The sequence below is a fragment of the Pinus tabuliformis genome, chromosome 3_1 (genome assembly GCF_031772625.1).
Source record: "Pinus tabuliformis cultivar Carrire ecotype Pingquan chromosome 3_1, CPIR1, whole genome shotgun sequence".
NCBI lineage: Eukaryota > Viridiplantae > Streptophyta > Pinopsida > Pinales > Pinaceae > Pinus > Pinus tabuliformis.
The window spans coordinates 814979130-814998519 of NC_142301.1; the positions used below are offsets into that span (position 1 = coordinate 814979130).

The 19390-nt window shown below is 32.5% G+C and overlaps 2 protein-coding genes and 1 long non-coding RNA gene across 3 annotated transcripts; all 3 read left to right on the plus strand.

The window, feature by feature from the left end:
- Positions 1 to 10143: 10143 nt before the first annotated feature.
- LOC149189984 (cysteine-rich repeat secretory protein 38-like) lies at positions 10144 to 10977 on the plus strand. Its single transcript, XM_089410400.1, has one exon. It carries the CDS (start codon positions 10144 to 10146, stop codon positions 10975 to 10977), a length of 834 nt encoding a protein of 277 aa, XP_089266526.1.
- A 65-nt stretch (positions 10978 to 11042) lies between these two features.
- Positions 11043 to 14273, plus strand: LOC149189985 (uncharacterized). The gene is made up of 3 exons (XR_016256446.1): positions 11043 to 11168; positions 13880 to 14019; positions 14113 to 14273. It is a non-coding gene; the product is annotated as an uncharacterized LOC149189985 (long non-coding RNA).
- Positions 14274 to 14303: 30 nt separating this feature from the next.
- LOC149189986 (cold-responsive protein kinase 1-like) lies at positions 14304 to 15814 on the plus strand. The gene is made up of 3 exons (XM_089413333.1): positions 14304 to 14665; positions 14820 to 14964; positions 15066 to 15814. Exons 1-3 carry the CDS (start codon positions 14412 to 14414, stop codon positions 15438 to 15440), a joined length of 774 nt encoding a protein of 257 aa, XP_089269459.1. The 5' UTR covers positions 14304 to 14411; the 3' UTR covers positions 15441 to 15814.
- Positions 15815 to 19390: the final 3576 nt, after the last annotated feature.

Here is a 19390-nt window from a genome sequence, read left to right on the forward strand (position 1 = left end):
GCAATAATTAAGGTGATTTTTCTTTAATTCATAATTGCTTGTGAAGTTATGTTGGCTTCTTCCTACTTTTATTATGTTCTTTTCATCAAACAATCACCAAAAGTATAAACCATGAAGATCACAAAAAAGACAATGAGCATAAGATGTAGGCTCCAAGCCAAGGAAAAACCTCTTCCAAAGGGAAAACCCAATAAAAATATTATCTACCAAGACCTCCCACAAAACCCAAGTCAACCTTCCTTCCAAGCTCTTTCAATTAGTCAAAGTCATCTCAAGTACAATAATGACTTATGACAAATATTCTCTTGACTTAGAGAAACCTAGAAGCTGAAGAACATGCTTGACCTAATTAATAAATTGACTTGAGCATGAAATCCATGCTTGAAAATTACTTATTTTTTTTTCTTCATTTTATTTTTACATGAAATACATAATGATACAAGTTTTGAAGACCGAACCTAGTTTCATTCCAACTCTTGCTCTTAATTAGGGAGGTATTCATCTTTACACAACTAGTACAAGGATACTCTCAAATTGAAATTTTCTCATAAGAAGAGTCAAATTGATAAGCTATTTTGAAACATAAACATCATGACCATAATAATCAATATGCACAATAGCAAGGCCTTGATTAACAAGATCTAACTCTCCACTAGATTAGAAAAAAATGCTCGAAGGCACACATATGGACAACAACACCATAGACTCTTCAAGGCACATACCCCATTTGGATGTTCACCAGGTATGTCCTTTCAGGACTATCATTATCTTGGATCCCCAATCCTCAAAGAATATTGGTCGTCTTCGAATACTCTCATCTTGGATACCACATCATATCCTCAAAGAGTATCAGTCCACAAGACTACTTCCTATATTAGATTCTCATTTCTTAAGGAGTACCAGTCCCAAATGCTTATTAAATCCTCCATTCTCCCTCCCAATGCCTTCACTTACGGTTTTTAGTCCTGGCCTAGTGCATGACACATGGAGAATATGGTGTCCCACATTACTTCCTCTCAATTAGTTAGGTAATCCTCATTCTCTCTCAAATAGGGAGTAGATCCTAACTCTCTTTCAATTAGGGAGACACAACCATGAACTTCATCTTTTATCTCATTAATTAACTACTTGCTATTATGTGCATATCGTAGTAGTAGCTTCAAGGGCTCCTTTTCTCGTATCATCATATCATACATGACCTTTCACTTTCCTAGATGTTATGGAACCAAACTCTTTCACAATATATCTTTATGACATGCTTCTTGCCATCAACCATTTCCATCACTTTCCCTTAATCATCATTTATATTATGTTCATCATCAACATTATCTTGTCAAGATAATCAATGTGGAGTTAATCATAGCTATTTTTGTCCATATGGAAAGTGAATATCAAATTCAATATGACCAATGGGCTATCTTGTGACTTGGTACCTTTTCTGCCTTCAAACATTTCTGCCATATATTCTTCTAAGTCAATACCATTGTTGTCCACTCAATTCATGTGATCTTATAATTGAGTTAAACCAAACAGTTGTAGATACATCATATTATCTCAACTGCTATATTTTCTAAATTATACTACTGAAATATGTTCTTCTAGGTAGCCAAATCATATCTAAAAATCTTCAATATTAGAGTTACCAAGTCATGATAGCCTATTGTCAAGATGTCAAGTCCGGCTACTTGATTCCTTCTGAGGTCAACATCCCTTTTCATGGTATATCTTCATACTAGAATCCTTCTTCATTCTATTTTCCTTTCAAAAATCAATTAATATGTTCATGGAATGAACCAACAAGTTTCAATATCATACCCATAGGAGTTTTTGCAGCTCCCTTTGATGTTTTCATTACCATCTATCTTTCTTAAAGAGACCATATCTGATTTTGATCAATTCCATGCTCATTTATCATGCTTCTATGTATTAAGTAATCAAATGGAAGCGTTTTGTCTTATCCAAACTTAACCAAGACATACCACGCTCATGCTACCAAGCATTTTTCTGCAACCATCTCTTCCTACAATATTTCTGAAAAACATGAATTCTACTTTCTAATGAAGAGCTCTAAATATATGCATACATCTTCCTTCATATAACCATATAGTCAACTTCGAGCTACTTCTTTCATTGAAGATTAAATTTTTTCTCCTACAAGAGAAATGCTCCAATTATGCCTTCTTGCTGCAACTCAACTGTCCTCATACATTTAAAACTCGTAGACTACTTTTGATATTGCTTCCATGATATTCTACTGGATTATACTCTTGCCATGCCAATAATGTTTTTTTCATATACTAAAGAACTTTCTCATAATGATGGTTTTGTTACTATCAAGGGTCCTTGTGATCCTTTCTTGCTAGAAGACTATTTTTATAACAACATGATGCCAAAAAGTAGTTGCATTAAATATGGAGTGCTAGATGGTTTGGATCCTTCTATCCTTGCTAGAGACTACTACCAATGAGATGCAAATGATGATCTAGACTTTAATCCTTCCAATGCTTCTTTCCGTGATGCCATACTTTTTGCAAAAACCAAAACTCTTCAAATGTAGCCGCATATGATACTCTAATTGTCATTTTTAATAAAAGAGGAAAATACAAATAAACCTCGTAGTGGTGGAGTTCTTCAATAATAGAGATCCTTATGATCTTCACTCTTCGGCTTCTTTTCAGGTTCTTCATTTTCTTTAGCTACATGTGCTCCACTCCTTTCCTTACTTTTATTTTTCTTCTTGCTTTGAGGATCCTTTGGAAAATATATTTTAAAGTGTCCATATTCAATGCATCCAAAAAATTGTACTTTGGACATGTCTTGTCTTTTTCGTGTTTAATTGTTGTTGTTCTTTTGACGAGGTTCTAACTTTCCAAACTTCCCCTTCTTCTTCTTTAGCAACAAAAGCTTAAGACTTTTCATTGGGTTTGGTATCATCATTTTCCTTCAATCTACTCTCTTCTGGAATATACAAAGACCACAACTCATCGAATTTTGGAGTCTCCTTTCTTGAATAGATGCTTGTCACAAAACTACTCCATTATGGAGATAATGCATTGAGTATACAAGTTGTTACTTTAGAACCAGAAACAACTTCTCCAAGCCCTTGTAATTGATCCTCAACTGAGAGACTTTAATAAGGTATGATGTTAAGTATTCATCCTTTGAAAACCTTCTTTTGTAAAGTCTATTCCTCAAAGATATATTACGACCTGTCGTACTCACAGAGTATAGTTTTACCAACTTTTTGTAGTTTGCTTTAGATGTACCCAAATATGAAACAAATGGAATAATATGGTCTTTAATGGATTTAATGAGAATCCTTTGATCCCTAACTTCTCCTTTAGTGTACTTGGCCCATTCTTGAGTCTTATTAAAACATAATGTTACCTTTATTAAAACTAACAATATATACATATTGCTTAAGTAACTTTTGATTTTGTCTACCTTTTTATATTTCCTTTATATTTCTTTTAAATTGATTATATTGACAATATTATCGTAATCACAATCATAAGGATTAGGTATCCCTGGTATCTCATAAGTGAATAGACATTCACCATGTTGTTTTAGGCTTACTAGGTTTACTAGGTTGACAAGTAATTTTAGAACGTAAGTTCACTAGGTTGTCCTATATTTATTAGGTATATTAGGTTTACTAAGTTGACCTAGATCTATTAGGCTTACTAAGTTAACTTAGGTATAAGGTTCAATTGGTTGACCTATGTTTACTAGATTTACTAAGTTAAACATAATCAACCATGGTCAACTAGTCAACCAAATCAAGTAAGTTGACATAGGTTTACTTGTTTTACTAGGTTAACATAGACTTACTAGGTTTACCTAAATTGATTAGGATTATTAGGTCTACTATGTCAACTATAATCAACCATGGTTAGTTATAGTCAACTATGGTTACCATGGTTGACCATGATCAAACATGAGCAATTATGGTGAACCATAGTAAATGATAATCTATCATGTCAACTATGATTAGATGTGGACAACTATGGTCATCCATAGTCAACTATATATTGACTATAATAAACCCTAATCAACTATAACTTAAACATATTTATCTATAATAAACCATGGCCTGGTAATTCTCCCTACATAAATCGGTCAACTACTACAATCTAATTAAAAATAACCTCCTTAAAAAGTGATTGCGATAATACAACCTCATTTAAAAAGAAATTTGAAATACCTCCATCAAAATCATTTTCCACATTTCATATGTCTAGGCAATATTAAAAAAGACCTCATTAAAAAGTGGTTGAAATAATACAACCTCATTAAAAAAATAATTAAAATATCTCCATAAAAATCACTTTCCACCTTTCATATGTCTCAATAATAATAGAAAGTGAAAAATGACATTAAAAAATAGAAATGACAGTTAAGAATATATTTCAACTACTTTATGAATTATGCTCATTTAATAACCTTTGATTTGTTATATTTATTTTAAATTTAATTATAAAATTTTTTTTTACCACAATCAAAAGGATTAGGTATGTATCCACAAGTGAATGGACTTTCACGAATCAATCGGTCTTAGGATATTGAATATCAGAGACATGAGCAGAAGCCAAGTCAATGGCCGTAGCCCCACAAGTACCCACCTCTGTGGATCAGTCCCCATTGATTCGTTCCCTCCCTGTGGATTATTACCCTTCGATTAACTCTATTTGTTGCTATAGAACTCTGATTCTGTCTCGTTCACCTTTACGAATCATGAAGAGCCAAGTTCTAGCTCTAAGGACTTAGAGACAGTGACATAAAAAAATTGGAGGATTTTTTATGTCAATACATTGAAAACCGTCTATATCTACTCATCTTAGTGCCTTGGTTCTATCAACTGATATATAAAAAATATTATCACAATCAAATGGATTAGGTATGTATCCACAAGCGAATGGACTTTCACGAATCAATCGGTCTTAGGATAACGAATGTCAGAGACATGAGCAGCATCCAAGTCAATGGCCGTAGCCCCACAAGTACCCACCTCTGTGGATCACTCCCCATCGATTCGTTCCCTCCCTGTGGATTATTACCCTTCGATTAACTCTATTTGTTGCTATAGGATCTCTGATCCTGTCTCGTTCAGCTTTACGAATCATGAAGAGCTAAGTTCTAGGATATATAAAAAATATTATCACAATCAAATGGATTAGGTATGTATCACAAGTGAATGGACTTTCACGAATCAATCGGTCTTAGGATAACGAATGTCAGAGACATGAGCAGCATCCAAGTCAATGGCCGTAGCCCCACAAGTACCCACCTCTGTGGATCAGTCCCCATCGATTCGTTCCCTCCCTGTGGATTATTACCCTTCGATTAACTCTATTTGTTGCTATAGGATCTCTGATCCTGTCTCGTTCAGCTTTACGAATCATGAAGAGCTAAGTTCTAGCTCTAAGGACTTAGAGACAGTGACATAAAAAAAATTGGAGGATTTTTTTATGTGAATACGGTGAAAACAGTCTATATCCACTCATCTTAGTGCCTTGACTCTATCAACTGATAGAAAATTTGATGACTTCTTACAAAATCTTTTCTAGTCGTCCTCACTCTAAATGTTGGTGTTTTGCAAGGTCTTCTAGTGTTAAATATTTTGGGAGATTCTCCAGTATTCTAGTATAACAGGCCAAGTTTTAGGTTCATCCTCTTTTTCCTGGTTCCAACACTTAGTCATAGGAATTAAGTCATCGCATATCAGTGGTTTTAGCAAAGCCCTTGGTTGCATTGTTACAACCCTTGATTATAGGGTGCTTAAGATGTAGCACCCGAAGCTAAAGGCCCTTTTAATAATTCAATTTTGTAAATGACTTAGTGTTAAAGATTTCTGGGACTTCTTTCGGTATTCCGAGATAACAAAGCATGACCACGTTGTATGGGAATATGATGTAAAGGTACGGTGCATAAACATTTTTTTTTTGAAAGGTTGGACTGATGGGAGCTCATATATGTTAAAATATTATAGGGGTGAAATAAAATGCTTGATTGCATAGCACCAACCTTTGATAAGTGGTTTGAAGGAAGCACCAAAACAAACCATAGATTTGACATTGTTGAAGCGCAGATCTATAACATGGAATTAAAGGGAGCACTTAAATGTGATCGGTGGGTTGAAGGAAGCACTAAATATTAAAGAATTACATTGGTAAAAACAATGCTGGTAGGAGAGGTGCCAAAAGTGTTGGATAGCAAACTTTGTAGCTCCAAAAGTCGAGATTTGAAGTAAGGAATCATCTGGTTTGTAGTTCCAAAAATCGAGATTTGAAGGAATCATCTGGTTGATAATAGATATTTGAGGAAATGACTATGTTCATAATAGATAGTTGACGAAGTGACTACAAAAGTTCAGAAAGTGTAAATAATTGATGAAGTGATTGTAACAATTCAAAAAGACTAAATATTTGATGAAGTTGCTACAAAATTTCAAAGAGAACCATGATAAATTTCAAAGAGAACAATGATTGATGAGGTGATTACAAAAATTGAAATAAAAGAGTAGAGTGGGAAATAAAAGATTATAGAGTAGATTTTAGAGGGGATTGGTGCCTCTCAATAAGTAGAGGAGATTGGTATCTACAAAGTAGCAAGGGGATTGGTGTCTTATATGGGTTGGTTCCTACAAAGAACTATTAATTAAAATAAGTTTTGTGGTTTTATCTGTGAAGGATTTTCATGTATATCCCATTTTCCATGATTTTCTTATTAGATTGACATTTTATGGTGTTTGAATTATTTAATAATTAAAAATAGTAATATATTTATTCACCACGGCCACATATCTATTCACCCCAACCAGCATGACCTTTATTTACCACAACCACCACGACGTTGTAGTCTTTCACTGCAATTGTGAGTCCAACATATGATGCTTTCGTCAATAATGAGGCATGGAAGTTGGTGGACCATACATTCAGAGCCAAACCAATTGGCTTCAAGTGGGTCTAAAAAGACATCTACAAATCAAAAGGCTCCAATTTGCAATCATGAGGAAAGGCTTGTACCAAAAGGGTTTGCACAAAAAAGAGGCATTAATTAGAAGGAAACTTTTACCCTATAACAAAATAGCCACCATCCACACTCTCTTTTCCTTGGCAACATAGACTGGATGGAAATTATATCAAATGGATGTGAAGACTGCTTTCAAAATGGAGACTTGAAAGAGAATGTCTTGAGATCTCGACCATAACATTTTTTTGTAAAGAGACAAGAATAATAGATATGCAAAATTGACAAATCCTTATATAGTTTGAAAAAATAACATATGCCTAGTATGAGAAGTTATGTGAGAATCTTCTATAATTTAATTTCTAGATACTTTAAACTTGATGATGCAATTCTATTTGTCAAGAAAATTGACAAAATTGTTGCATATCTGGAAGCTTATGTAGATGATGTATTGATGACAGTGAACGATGAAAGTTATATTCCATAAAAAAGAGTTGAAGAAGGGTTTTTGGATGACATATTTGGGACATTTTCTCTACTACTAGGGAAATTCAAGTGCCTCAACAACCAAAGTACATATTCATCTCCCAAAAGAAGTGCATTGGTGAATTGTTAATTAGGTTGGCATGGTTCAGTGTAATTTTCTTTCTACCCCAATGGAATAGAATTTAAAGCTCACATCAAAAGAAGGGAATGAATCTAATAATGCAACCAAGTACAAAGAACCTTTGGGAAGTCTTATCTACCTTACCACTGCTAGATGAAATATATCATTTTTTTTTGGAATTTTGTTTCAAGTTATGAAAACTTTCGTGAGAAGGACATTGGTTTTCAACCACAAAATGAGTTCTTAAATCTTTTAAGGGAAATTAATATTTATGGATTCAAGTTTTCTAAAGTGTATAACTTCATCTTGATTAAATATTTTGATTCAAAGTTCGATGGGAATAAATAAAGTGGAGTTTTAGCATTAAGATATCTTGTGAGTCTTTGGATTAGTAACTAGATCTTGGAGGTCACACAAACAATAAGTCATGGTAGATTCCATAATAAAGCCAGAATACATGGAAACTAAAAGAGAAACAAAGGATATTGTGTTGCTTAGGAAAATACTTAATGATTTATTGAAGAAACAAGTGAGTATTATGCCTCTTCTCACTAACAATACTTTTGCAGCCAAGCAGACGAAGAATCATATATTCGATGGTTGAAGCAAGCACACCGAAACAAAGTGTCATTTGATTCAATATCATGTAGAGACCAACACAATTCATTTGAGAAATTGTTCCACAAATGAATAAATTATAGACATCTTCATGATAGTGCTGGTTTAGAATGATGCGCAGACTCGTGAACAACCCTTTAACTTAAAGGCAAAAAGTTGGACACATAACCCTTCAAGATTTATGTCATTTTAAACAATTTCTATATAATAGGTAAGTAGAGGAAAACAAGGGTCGTGAGGAATATCAAGAGTCCCTAATGATAAATGAAAAAATACACACCTTCTTGTATTTATGCATAGTTTGACTTAATGAAATTATCATCCATAGATTTATTCATCTAGCGTGGTTGATAATTAGTTGCAAATCAGGTTGAAACAGAAAAGGGAGTTGACATAGTTGTTTCGAATTCCATAAATTAGTGTTGATGATTTCAAACAAGGAAAATGAAAGGAAATACCACTAATACAAATTTTAATGGTTCCATGTTCTATTTATTCAAACCATTATCTTAGTGATCATGTTAATCTAGATGAAACTACATTAAACGTTTTCTAAATGCTTATTATTTATTCTCAGACCCAGGGGATGTGAACTAAGAAATAATTGATACACTCTGATATCGACATCATCTCCAACCATAAGCCTAAATTCAATAGTTTTCAATTACACTACTCAGATTCTTGGATGCTTGAGAGGAATAAAAATTTGAAATGAACTATTGATAAAGTTATATTTGAGCACTAAAAATAAAATAAAAGAATATATCAATTAACTTTATGCATTAAACCTTATACCTTTTATCAAAACTACCATATATAAATACAATGTTACCTAACTAGCAATATATAAATATAATGCTTTATATTGGAACTATTACCATAGCACAATTATAAGGATTAGGTATCCCCTTTATCACATAATTTCATAGACATTCACTAGGTTGTTTTAGGTTTATTTGGTTGACCTAGTTTTACAAGGTAAGTTTACTCGTTTTCCCTACATTTAACAGGTATATTAGGTTTAATAGGTTGACCTAGGTTTATTAGTTTTACTAGGTAGGGTGACCTATGTTGAATAGATTCACTGGATCAACCATAGTCAACCATAATCAACTAGGTTGACTAGGTTAATATAGATTTACGAGGTTTACCTAAATTGATTAAGATTATTAGGTTTACCATGTCAACCATAGTCAAACATGGTCAAGTATAGTGAACTATAGTCACCATGGTTAACCATGACCAAACATAAGCAACCATGATGAACCATAGTCAGTGATAATCTATCATAATCAATTACAATTAGATATGGACAACTAGAATAATCTATAATCAATTATATATTGATCGTAATAAAACTTAATCAACTATAACTTAAACATATTTAGCCATAGTTAATCATAACCTACTAATCCCCACATAGATGTCAATTAATATCATTAAACAATGATTGGAATAAGTCAATCACTCTCTTTTCCATCTTTCATATGCTTAAAAATAACATTAAAAAATGGAAAATGACATTAAAATGGAAAATAGCACTTATTTTGTGATTGTGATTGTGCTAATTAATTAACCTTAATTTGATCTTGATTTAATTTGATTTTATCTCATTTGTTAGATTTATATTAAATTAGTTATATAAAAAATATTACGATAATCGGATTAGGTATCACAGGTATCCCAAAAGTCCATGGACGTTCACTAATCAATTGAACATAGGATAATGAAGGCCGGCGATATGAGCAACAGAAGTCAATGGACGTTCACAAATCAATTGGGCTTTAAATAATGAATGCCAGAGACTTGCAGCAGCAGACAATGTATGGGTTGCGCTCCTCTTCAAGACCATAGGTTCAAGATAGCATAACAGGGTTTAACTCGTCTTGTGCCAATGTGCGCTGAGGGCACGATTGCCATTAAACATGAAAGCATTAATATTCAGTACCATGTTACTTATCGCCATGCTCCTCTCAGTTGCTGATCCAGGGACTGCTGTCGTTTGGTTTGGTTGTGAGAAGCCCGAATACAGAAACGGTAGCTCCTTCCAGCGCAATCTAAACCAGGTTTTGAATTCACTGGTGGGCAACGTCTCTACAAGCGGATTCAATGTTTCTAGTGTCGTTGTTGTTGAGGGACAAAACAGCAATAGTTCGGTTTATGGGCTTCTCCAGTGCCGGGGAGATTTAAATTCCTCCGATTGCAAACAGTGTGGATCCACGGCCAAAACAGATCTTGTTCAGCGATGCCAGAATACTTCTGGACTCATTCAAGAAGACGGCTGCTTTTTACGTTACGCCAATCATAACTTTTACGGCGATATTGATAGTAAGCCGACAAGTTTGATCTGCAACGGTGGGAAAAGCAGCAAGCCACTTGAATTCACAGATGCTGTTGATGCCCTGCTCTCAAACGTTACAAAGAAAGCTGCGCAGAGCCCGCAACTTTTCTTTGCAGATTATTCTCTATCTTCTAATTTTGCGGATATAAATGCCATGGCCCAATGTTGGAAAGATCTATCCCAAAAGAGCTGCGGGGCTTGCCTAAATTCTGCCTTCTCATCACTAAAATCATGCGGAACTGGGACTATTGGAGCACAATTCGGATCTAAAAACTGTTATTTGCGTTTCGAGGAGTATATCTTTTTCAATTCGTCCGTGGCCCCTCCGCATCCGCCCCCATCCCCGCCGCCTCCTCCTCCATCGGTTCCTCCAGGTAAAACTCCTACAGTATCCGGTATTCCTTCCGGATACTTTACCATGACAAAGAATATACTGCTTTAGTAACGGTTTATTTTGGTGAAGTAGATCATTAGCCATAACTTAGACTTCCTGTGCAAATCGCAGCAGGAAAAAAACGTAATGTGCTTGCGATAGCTCTGGGCGCAGTAGCGGCGACGATTGGATTAATTACACTCTTGGAGTTTGCGGGTGGAATTTTTTCCCTCTGCCGGAACGGCTTTCTCGAAGCAGAGGTGACGAAATTGTTTAATGATTCACTTTTAAGATTTCCCAGTGAATCCTTTAGTTTGGTGCGACTGTAACCAGCGTATCCGTCACAGTTGTGTTACACCGAGTTGGTCCAGCCTGTCAAAGGGACCAACGCTGTTACCTCTCCTACCGACGCCCTCATCTCCCACACCTTTCACGCGGGTCGCCCGAGCCCACACCTTGGTCTTTGACCAACTCTTTGCTTTTGTAGGGTGGTCAAAACAATCTATGTTTTTTCAAGGTTTTGTTTATAGCTCGAGGAAAATTTGCTCCCACTACAAATCTACTATGATCCATCCAAACTTTCCGTTGGATAAAAATCTGATCCTCACGTTTTTATAAATTTATCTTGAAATCCATTTTCCCTTACAAGCTCCGTTATTTGTCCCTCCTGTCGCATTATCTCAAACGAAACTAAAGTTTTTAAAGATTATTTTAGGAGTATTTTTAAAATTCATTTAGTTTTTTAATTATATTAAAAGTTGTTTTGGAATAGATTTTTCGGAATTTTAATTAGTCGAAGGTTTCTTATTCGTTAATTTTTTATTTTTATTTTTTTAATTTATTTTTTAGATTGAACTTTAAGTATGTTTAGCATATGTTTTTTTTATGTTTATCGCTGTAGTTGTTTTAGGGAGTTTGTTAAGTTGTATTGATTTTTAATAAATTTAAAAATTTTGATGTCTAAAAGCCCACTAATTTTTTAGAGATTTTCAAAACATACTTAATTTTAGAAAAACTGCTTTATATTTGGTTATAAAAGATATAAAGTTTTCAACACTTATGTTTTTTATCAAGACTTAGGATTATTAAGTGTTAAGTAAAATCAAAATTAATAACAATATTTTTGTTACAATAGTTAATAATAATATTTTTGTTGCAATGGTATTTTTGTTATATATTTATCAATGGTAGATACAAATGATGTCTTCCGCTATATCAACCACATTATTTTTTTGTAATGTGGTTGCACTAGTTTAAATATTAATAATTATTAGGTGAATAGTAAGAGTATAGGATATTTTTAGTAATAGATATAAATAAAAATTTGAGATTAATTTTCAAAGTAATTATGTTTTTTTGTTTTGTTAATTAAATTTATTAATTAAAAAAATTATAATGTCATATGAATAAATATGGTTTTTAAACATGTAGTATTAATAAACTATAATATTTTAATAAAGCTTATTTAAAATTGAAAATATCCATGGTAAAATGAAAAAAAAACTCTATATTTATAAATCTTGTAAAATATTTGTCTTAATTTATATATATTTAATTTATATATTAATTATTTTTATAATTAATAATAATTTAAACTAGATTATAATTTAATTTAATTTTATATTTTTTTAATTTAACATTCTAAGCAGTGTCATAAATCTGAACGTTTTAATGTTTATATGAATTGATATTATTTTATTATAAGCAATAAAAACATATTCTGGAAATACATATACAACATGTATTTAGATGTAATAGATTTATCCAAAAATAGAAAAAGACTATTATAAAAACTGTTATAAGAATAAATATCATAAATATGAGGGTCTACTATATAGTCTATCCAAAAACCTAATATCACTTATAAAGATGATGATATTAAAACAAAAACATAAAAACGCTAGTTTGTTATAATAATAATAATAATAATATCCATTATTAAGGTCACGACCAAGGCAGACACCAAATTTGTGTGTGAGACCCCCTTGTTTGTGGGACAAGGGACGAAATTTGTGTATGAGACCCCCTTGTTTGTGGGACAAGGGACCCACCAGACACCAAATTTCTGTATGAGACCCCCTTGTTTGTGGGACAAGGGACCCACCAGACACCGAATTTCTGTATGAGACCCCCTTGTTTGTGGGACAAGGGACCCACCTCCTACCATTAGGCCCACTCAACCTATATATACAACCACTTTAAAAGCTTTAAACATATATTGCATCCCGTGCTTGCATCCGGTGCTTTTGAACTTGTATAAATAAATAAAATTATAGAATCTGTTTCTTAGATTCCAAAATGATACAAATCTCATGACCGAGCCAAAAGTCCTCCTTAATAATCCATTTATATAGGACTACTGTTAAAAAAATTATATATATTTTTAGGAATTCCAAGAATACAAAAGAAAAAACGATAGCCTGCTAATTATTTTGGCAGTAGTCTTTAACGCGACTTTTTGAAAGTCTTTCCGACGATTTTTTCCGGTGAAAATCTGGCAGTAATTTATTGGAATCCAAGTTTGATAGCTAATTTCTGCACAATGAAACCGTCCCAGGGGTTTTTCAGGGTGTTGAATCCGAATATGCTGTTAAAAAACCATTTTAACTGCAACAAATCATGATTTCATCTCAATTTCTTCCGCCGGATTCCGTCACCGGAATCTCAAAAAGTCGCATTATAGACAACTCCATTATTTTGATATATAGAACAACACTACAAAAATAAAATAAGAAAACATGATATAATGCTAATTATTTTGATATATGTAGATTACATTTTGTAGAATGGTGAGGATAATTTAGATTTTTATATTATTATGTTAAATTATAATTTTCTTATTTATTTATTTATTACGTGAAAAGCTTTGAAAAGTTTGATGGAACACTAGAGGTTGATTAAATTAAAAAATTTCATTTATAATGTTAAAGTTTTTAAAAAATTCGACTGACTCTGTGTGATTGTTTTCCAGGCGAGGAAGGAGCAATTATGTTAAACCCAATTATAGCTGCTTCGGAATTCAATTTCAAGTATGATATTTTGAGAGAGGCTACTTCTAACTTTGGACCAGAAAACAAGCTTGGCGAGGGAGGTTTTGGATCCGTCTTCAAAGTGAGATCAGTGTTGCATTTTAATTAATGGAAGTATTTAGATACACCATCCATGGGAGATTATAAATAATATTAAGGTACCTTCGATGTGCAGGGGGTTCTTCCAGGTGGAAGAGAGGTTGCAATCAAACGGTTGTATATGAGTTCAAGGCGAGGAGATGTTGAATTTCTGAATGAAGCCAATCTCATCAGCCGTGTGCAGCACAGGAATCTAGTCAAATTGCTTGGTTGCTCTGTTGATACCTCGGAAATGCTATTAGTCTCGACAAGTTTCTATTCGGTTTCTACTCTTTCTTCACTCTAACTGGGTTTTCTTTTCTTTTTTTCTCTTTCTTCTGTTCTTTCTAGGTTTGTGTATAATGTGATTGGTTAATGTTCTAATCAATCAATGTTATGGATTTATTAATTGCAGATACAGCCAGACGTCATTTACTTGATTGGATAGGGAGGTATGAAATCATGGTCGGAATTGCCCGTGGCCTAGCCTATCTTCACGAGGAATCTGCAATTAGGATAGTCCACAGAGATATAAAAGCAAGTAATATTTTACTGGACGAGAATTACAGACCGAAGATAGCAGACTTTGGGTTAGCCAAACTCTTTGCAGAAGATATGAGCCACCTTAGCACTACAGTTGCAGGAACTTTGTAAGAACTCTCCAACATTCACTCTGGTCAGGTCATAATCATCATTAAATAAATTGAACTATAAATAAACCCACTACACTTCATACTTCTGAATATGCTTCATATGATTTAGATGGATGTGGAGATTTATTTTATTGCCGTTGACATTGAGCAGAGGTTACATGGCTCCTGAGTACGCGTTACGCGGACAGTTGACAGAGAAAGCAGATGTATTCAGCTTTGGAGTGCTTCTACTTGAGATTATCAGCGGGAGAAAGAGTCAGAGTTTGGCTCCAGACGCGGAGTTTCTAATCGAACGGGTATGGCTCATATGGATTTCATCTTTCTGGTGAATTTTCCAAAGTATCCACGTCATTTTTGTTCATTAACGTTCTGTGTTTTGTTGATATTGGTCAAACAGACATGGAGACTCTATAAAGCAGAGAGAGGTTTAGAAGCTATGGATACCACATTGGAGGGAAGCTATACAGCGGAGGAAGCGATTAAAGTGGTTAAAATTGGTCTCTTGTGCACACAAGCAGCTGCAGCGTTGAGGCCTTCAATGTCCCGTGTGGTGTGGATGCTAACAAATGAGCGAGAACATGATCTTCCGTCGCCCACAAGGCCTGCATTTATAGATCTCGATTCCGGAGGCGCACATCGCAAACTTAAACGTCCTACTCCTCACAACCCCGAGGGAACATCAAGCAGTGGCACAGCAACTTCTTCGACATCAAATTCCGATATCTATTCTGCAGCTGCTGATCCTACGTCAGGGGCTCTGGAACCGAGGTGAAAATCAGCCACTATCTGTGGGCGTTATATAATTTTAATAATGAACGGCATAATTTTCTCTCTTAACATGTGGAAGAAGGTTTCATATACTACGTCGACATTTTGTTTTTGTAAGAGTGCTGTAATCCTAGGAAGTGTATCGTTATGAATATTTATAGGAGTTGATTACATTTGCTGCTAGCAATTTTTTTATTTTTTTTTAAAGACGGTCCCGATGATCACAATCGCTTAAGTGGTAGTATTGCTCTCGCCAGTGTGAATGGGTTGGCATCTTCACGCTCTAGTGGCATCATCGTCAGTTTGTAGGGTAATCATATTTACGCTTTGGTCCTATCATCTTTCATAGGCATTATAGCTATTGATAAGGATGTTGCAGGTGCAATGTCCTCTCCGTTAATGTTTTAGTTCCATGTGATGACTATAATGTTATTATAAAGAAGTTTTGTTGATATGGAATTTATTTTTCCATAAGTTATATAATTAGTACATGTTTGTTCAAAGCAATATGATTGATATTATTATAGTGAAACCATATTGAGTCCTATAATAAGTACATAGTTTTTCAAAGTAATATAATTAATTTTTAAGTATATAGTTTTTCTAAGTAATATAATTGATGCGTTAGTGGCGATGATAGGGCATATTGTTAAGATAATTTTGTTTGAAATCTTACGGAAGGGGTTAGATTTTTTTTTTTTTTTCTTCCTTTATACATATGGTAGGTTAATATATAATTTTGAAAACTAATGATGTATAAAAAAAAATTTAGGCTAAAAAACAAAGATATATAACTATTTTAACTTATTATTTATTAAATGATAAAAGGAATTATATGTAAAATGTATTTTTTTTTTTTTTTTTTTTGTGTGAAAGTGAAATTTAAAAAAATACTTTTATATTTAAAGATTTGATTTTTAAAAATATTCGTAAATTTAAAATTAAGATAAATTTATATTATTTAATAAATTTATGTTAATAAACTTATTTATATAAATTTCACATATTTATATATAAGATATATATATATATATATATATATATTAATTGGATATGCATAATATTGATTATATTCACTTAGGAAAAAAGTTCATTAGAGTTATAGAGATTTTATTTGCTTATTAATTAAATTTAAATATGAAATTGAATGATTAAAAATGTATATTAATTTGTAGCTACTATTTATATTTTTTTTATATATATTTCACATTTATATATCTACAAATATTTTTATTTATAATTATTTATTTATTAATTCGATTTAATAATTATCAATAATTATTAGGTTGATGGTAGGGATTTAACTTCAGTGGAAGATTTATTCTTTTATATATATTTCACATTTATATATTTACAAAGATTTTTATTTATAATTATTTATTTATTTGATTTAATAATTATCAATAATTATTAGGTTGATGGTAGGGATTTAACTTCAGTGGAAGATTTTAAAATATTCTTAGCAGTAGTCATAGATCAAAGGTTGAGGTTTATTTCTAGAATAGTTATGTCCTTTCAATTAAAAACAAGGTCATGTGAACAAGGCTTATATGAAATGAGTTATGTGTATTTTGGACATATGGTATTGGTAAGCCATGATATTGGACCATGATATTGTAACAAAACCTATTTATAGATTAAGGATCTCCATGGTATAAAGTGGAATTCAATCTCTATGGTTAAGAATATTTTAACTTGTCTTTCTAAATGTATATAGGGTTAACTCATATATTAATTATTTTTATAATTAAAAATAATAATAAATTTAAAAATATATATATAATTTAATTATTTTTTATGATTTGTTTTAATTAAAGGAGTGTTTATTTTGCAATAGGAATTTTAATTTCATTATAAAAAATTACTAGGTGGATGGTAAGGATATAACCTTCATACAATATTCTAAAATATTTTAGCAGATCAAAAAATGATATTTATCTTCAAACTAGTTATGCTCTTTTTTCCTTTTTAATTAAATTGATTAATTTAAAAAAAATGCCATATGAACATGAGTTTTGACTTTTTGGACATGTGATATTACTAAGCCATGTTATTAGTCAATGTTTGCACCAAGAGGTGTATGATATAACGCACTATGAGGGTCTTGTCTGTGTTCCTGCTTAATGTGGAGTTGGCATGTGTCCCTTTTAAAATAAAAATAAAATATTCTTAAGAAAATAAAACAAAAGAAAATAAAAACAATGTCAACTATAATAAAAAAAATGATGTTATAAAATGTGGTAAATATATTTCTCTCATTCATACTCATAAATAAAAAATGATCTTATAAGATGTGATAAATATATTTCTCTCATTCATAGTCATAAATAAATATTTGGATATCCATATTAAGTAACATATTTTTATAAACATATAAAATATAAAGAGAAATAAAGTAATTAAAACTTAAAAAAATTGCTATTTTCACTTTTAGAATGTAAGGAAGATATATAATTATTATGTGTAAATATTTCATTAGTGTAGTGAACCAATTGAACATTACTATTTTAAGTTATAAATTTATTATTTTGATTAAATTTTTTACATGATGTAAATGTGTTAATAATGACAAATCATATGTCAAGTAGTTAGGGTAGGCAGTTACCTATGTGTAACTACCTCCTTGAGGATTTATCCTCAAATAAATAAATCAAGAGGTTATTGGTACCTGAGATGAAAGCAAGCAGGAAAAGAAGAAGGGATATTTATGTGCTGATGAGAATATCCTACATATGAGTAATAGCTTGGGGGAGGCTTGGACTATTGAAAATAGCAACAAGAAATGATAAAAATAGAATCCAGAATATTCTAATTTTAATTTGTCCTTGAATTAAAATTGTGAATTAAAATTCGAATTTAGTCTCACCAGCTACTTGAAAAATAATTAATTAATGCATCTTGGATTAATTAATTGGAGAAATTCAAGCTAGAAGTCTTTGTGAAGTTATGCAATAGTTATCCCTTAAATTAAGGAGATTATCTCTTAATTAAGGAGATAAGGATGAGTTATAATTGAGTTGTAATTAGTTAGCTTAGTTTACTGAGTTAAGTCCAGTTAAATTAGTTCCAAACTGTTTGAGGAACTAATTGTGAGTTTAGTCAGTTAATGCATGCATGCATGAAACTAGTGTACTCCAGATAATTGAAGATTCTCTCATAAATAACTCATGCATGTCAGTTCAGACAAAGACCTAGTTGAGATTAAAGACAGGGACATTGTACTATGAATTAAAGGAATTTTCCTATAAAGGAAACTCATCCATGGAGAAAGAATAAGGTTCCTTAAGGATTGCGCAGTTTTACAGGGTGTGAGATCAGTCTGAGTGATGAGTGTTACACTTGGTAACAGGAGGATCACCCCGAAGAAACAACGCAAGGAAATAGGAGGCTTTGAGGGTAGAGGACAAGGTTTGTGAGAAGCCTTGTTTTCCTGTGAGCATCTAGGAGGATTGTACTGAGAGCTGCTTAGCAGTGGGAGCTAAGGATTTGTATTATTCTGATATATTTCCACCTTGTATGATAATACAAATAGTGGGGTTTTTAGCTGAGGCTTTCCCCTGAATATTTTTTGTGTTTCATGTGTATTGATTATTCTTCTTATGGTTATATGTGTTTAGCTCTGATCTAGTTCGATCTTTAAGCTTCCGCAAGTTTGATTGTAGAAGTAGATTAAGTATTTTTCTTTAGTTATATTGCATAATCAGGTTAATCTACAGTGAGAATTTCTACATGGTATCAGAGAAAAGGTTATCAGAGCTATGGACAGTATACTAAGAAGAGAATTCAAAGTTTGAAGTTTGAGGTTGCAGGTGCAAATTGAATTCATCTCATACTTCAAGGTTGGTCAATGGCATTCTATGGCCTGAGACTCGAGTATGCCTTGAATGGCAGCTCGAACTATATAGCATGGAAATATCACATGGAGGTTATATTAGAAGACAATGACTTGAAGGA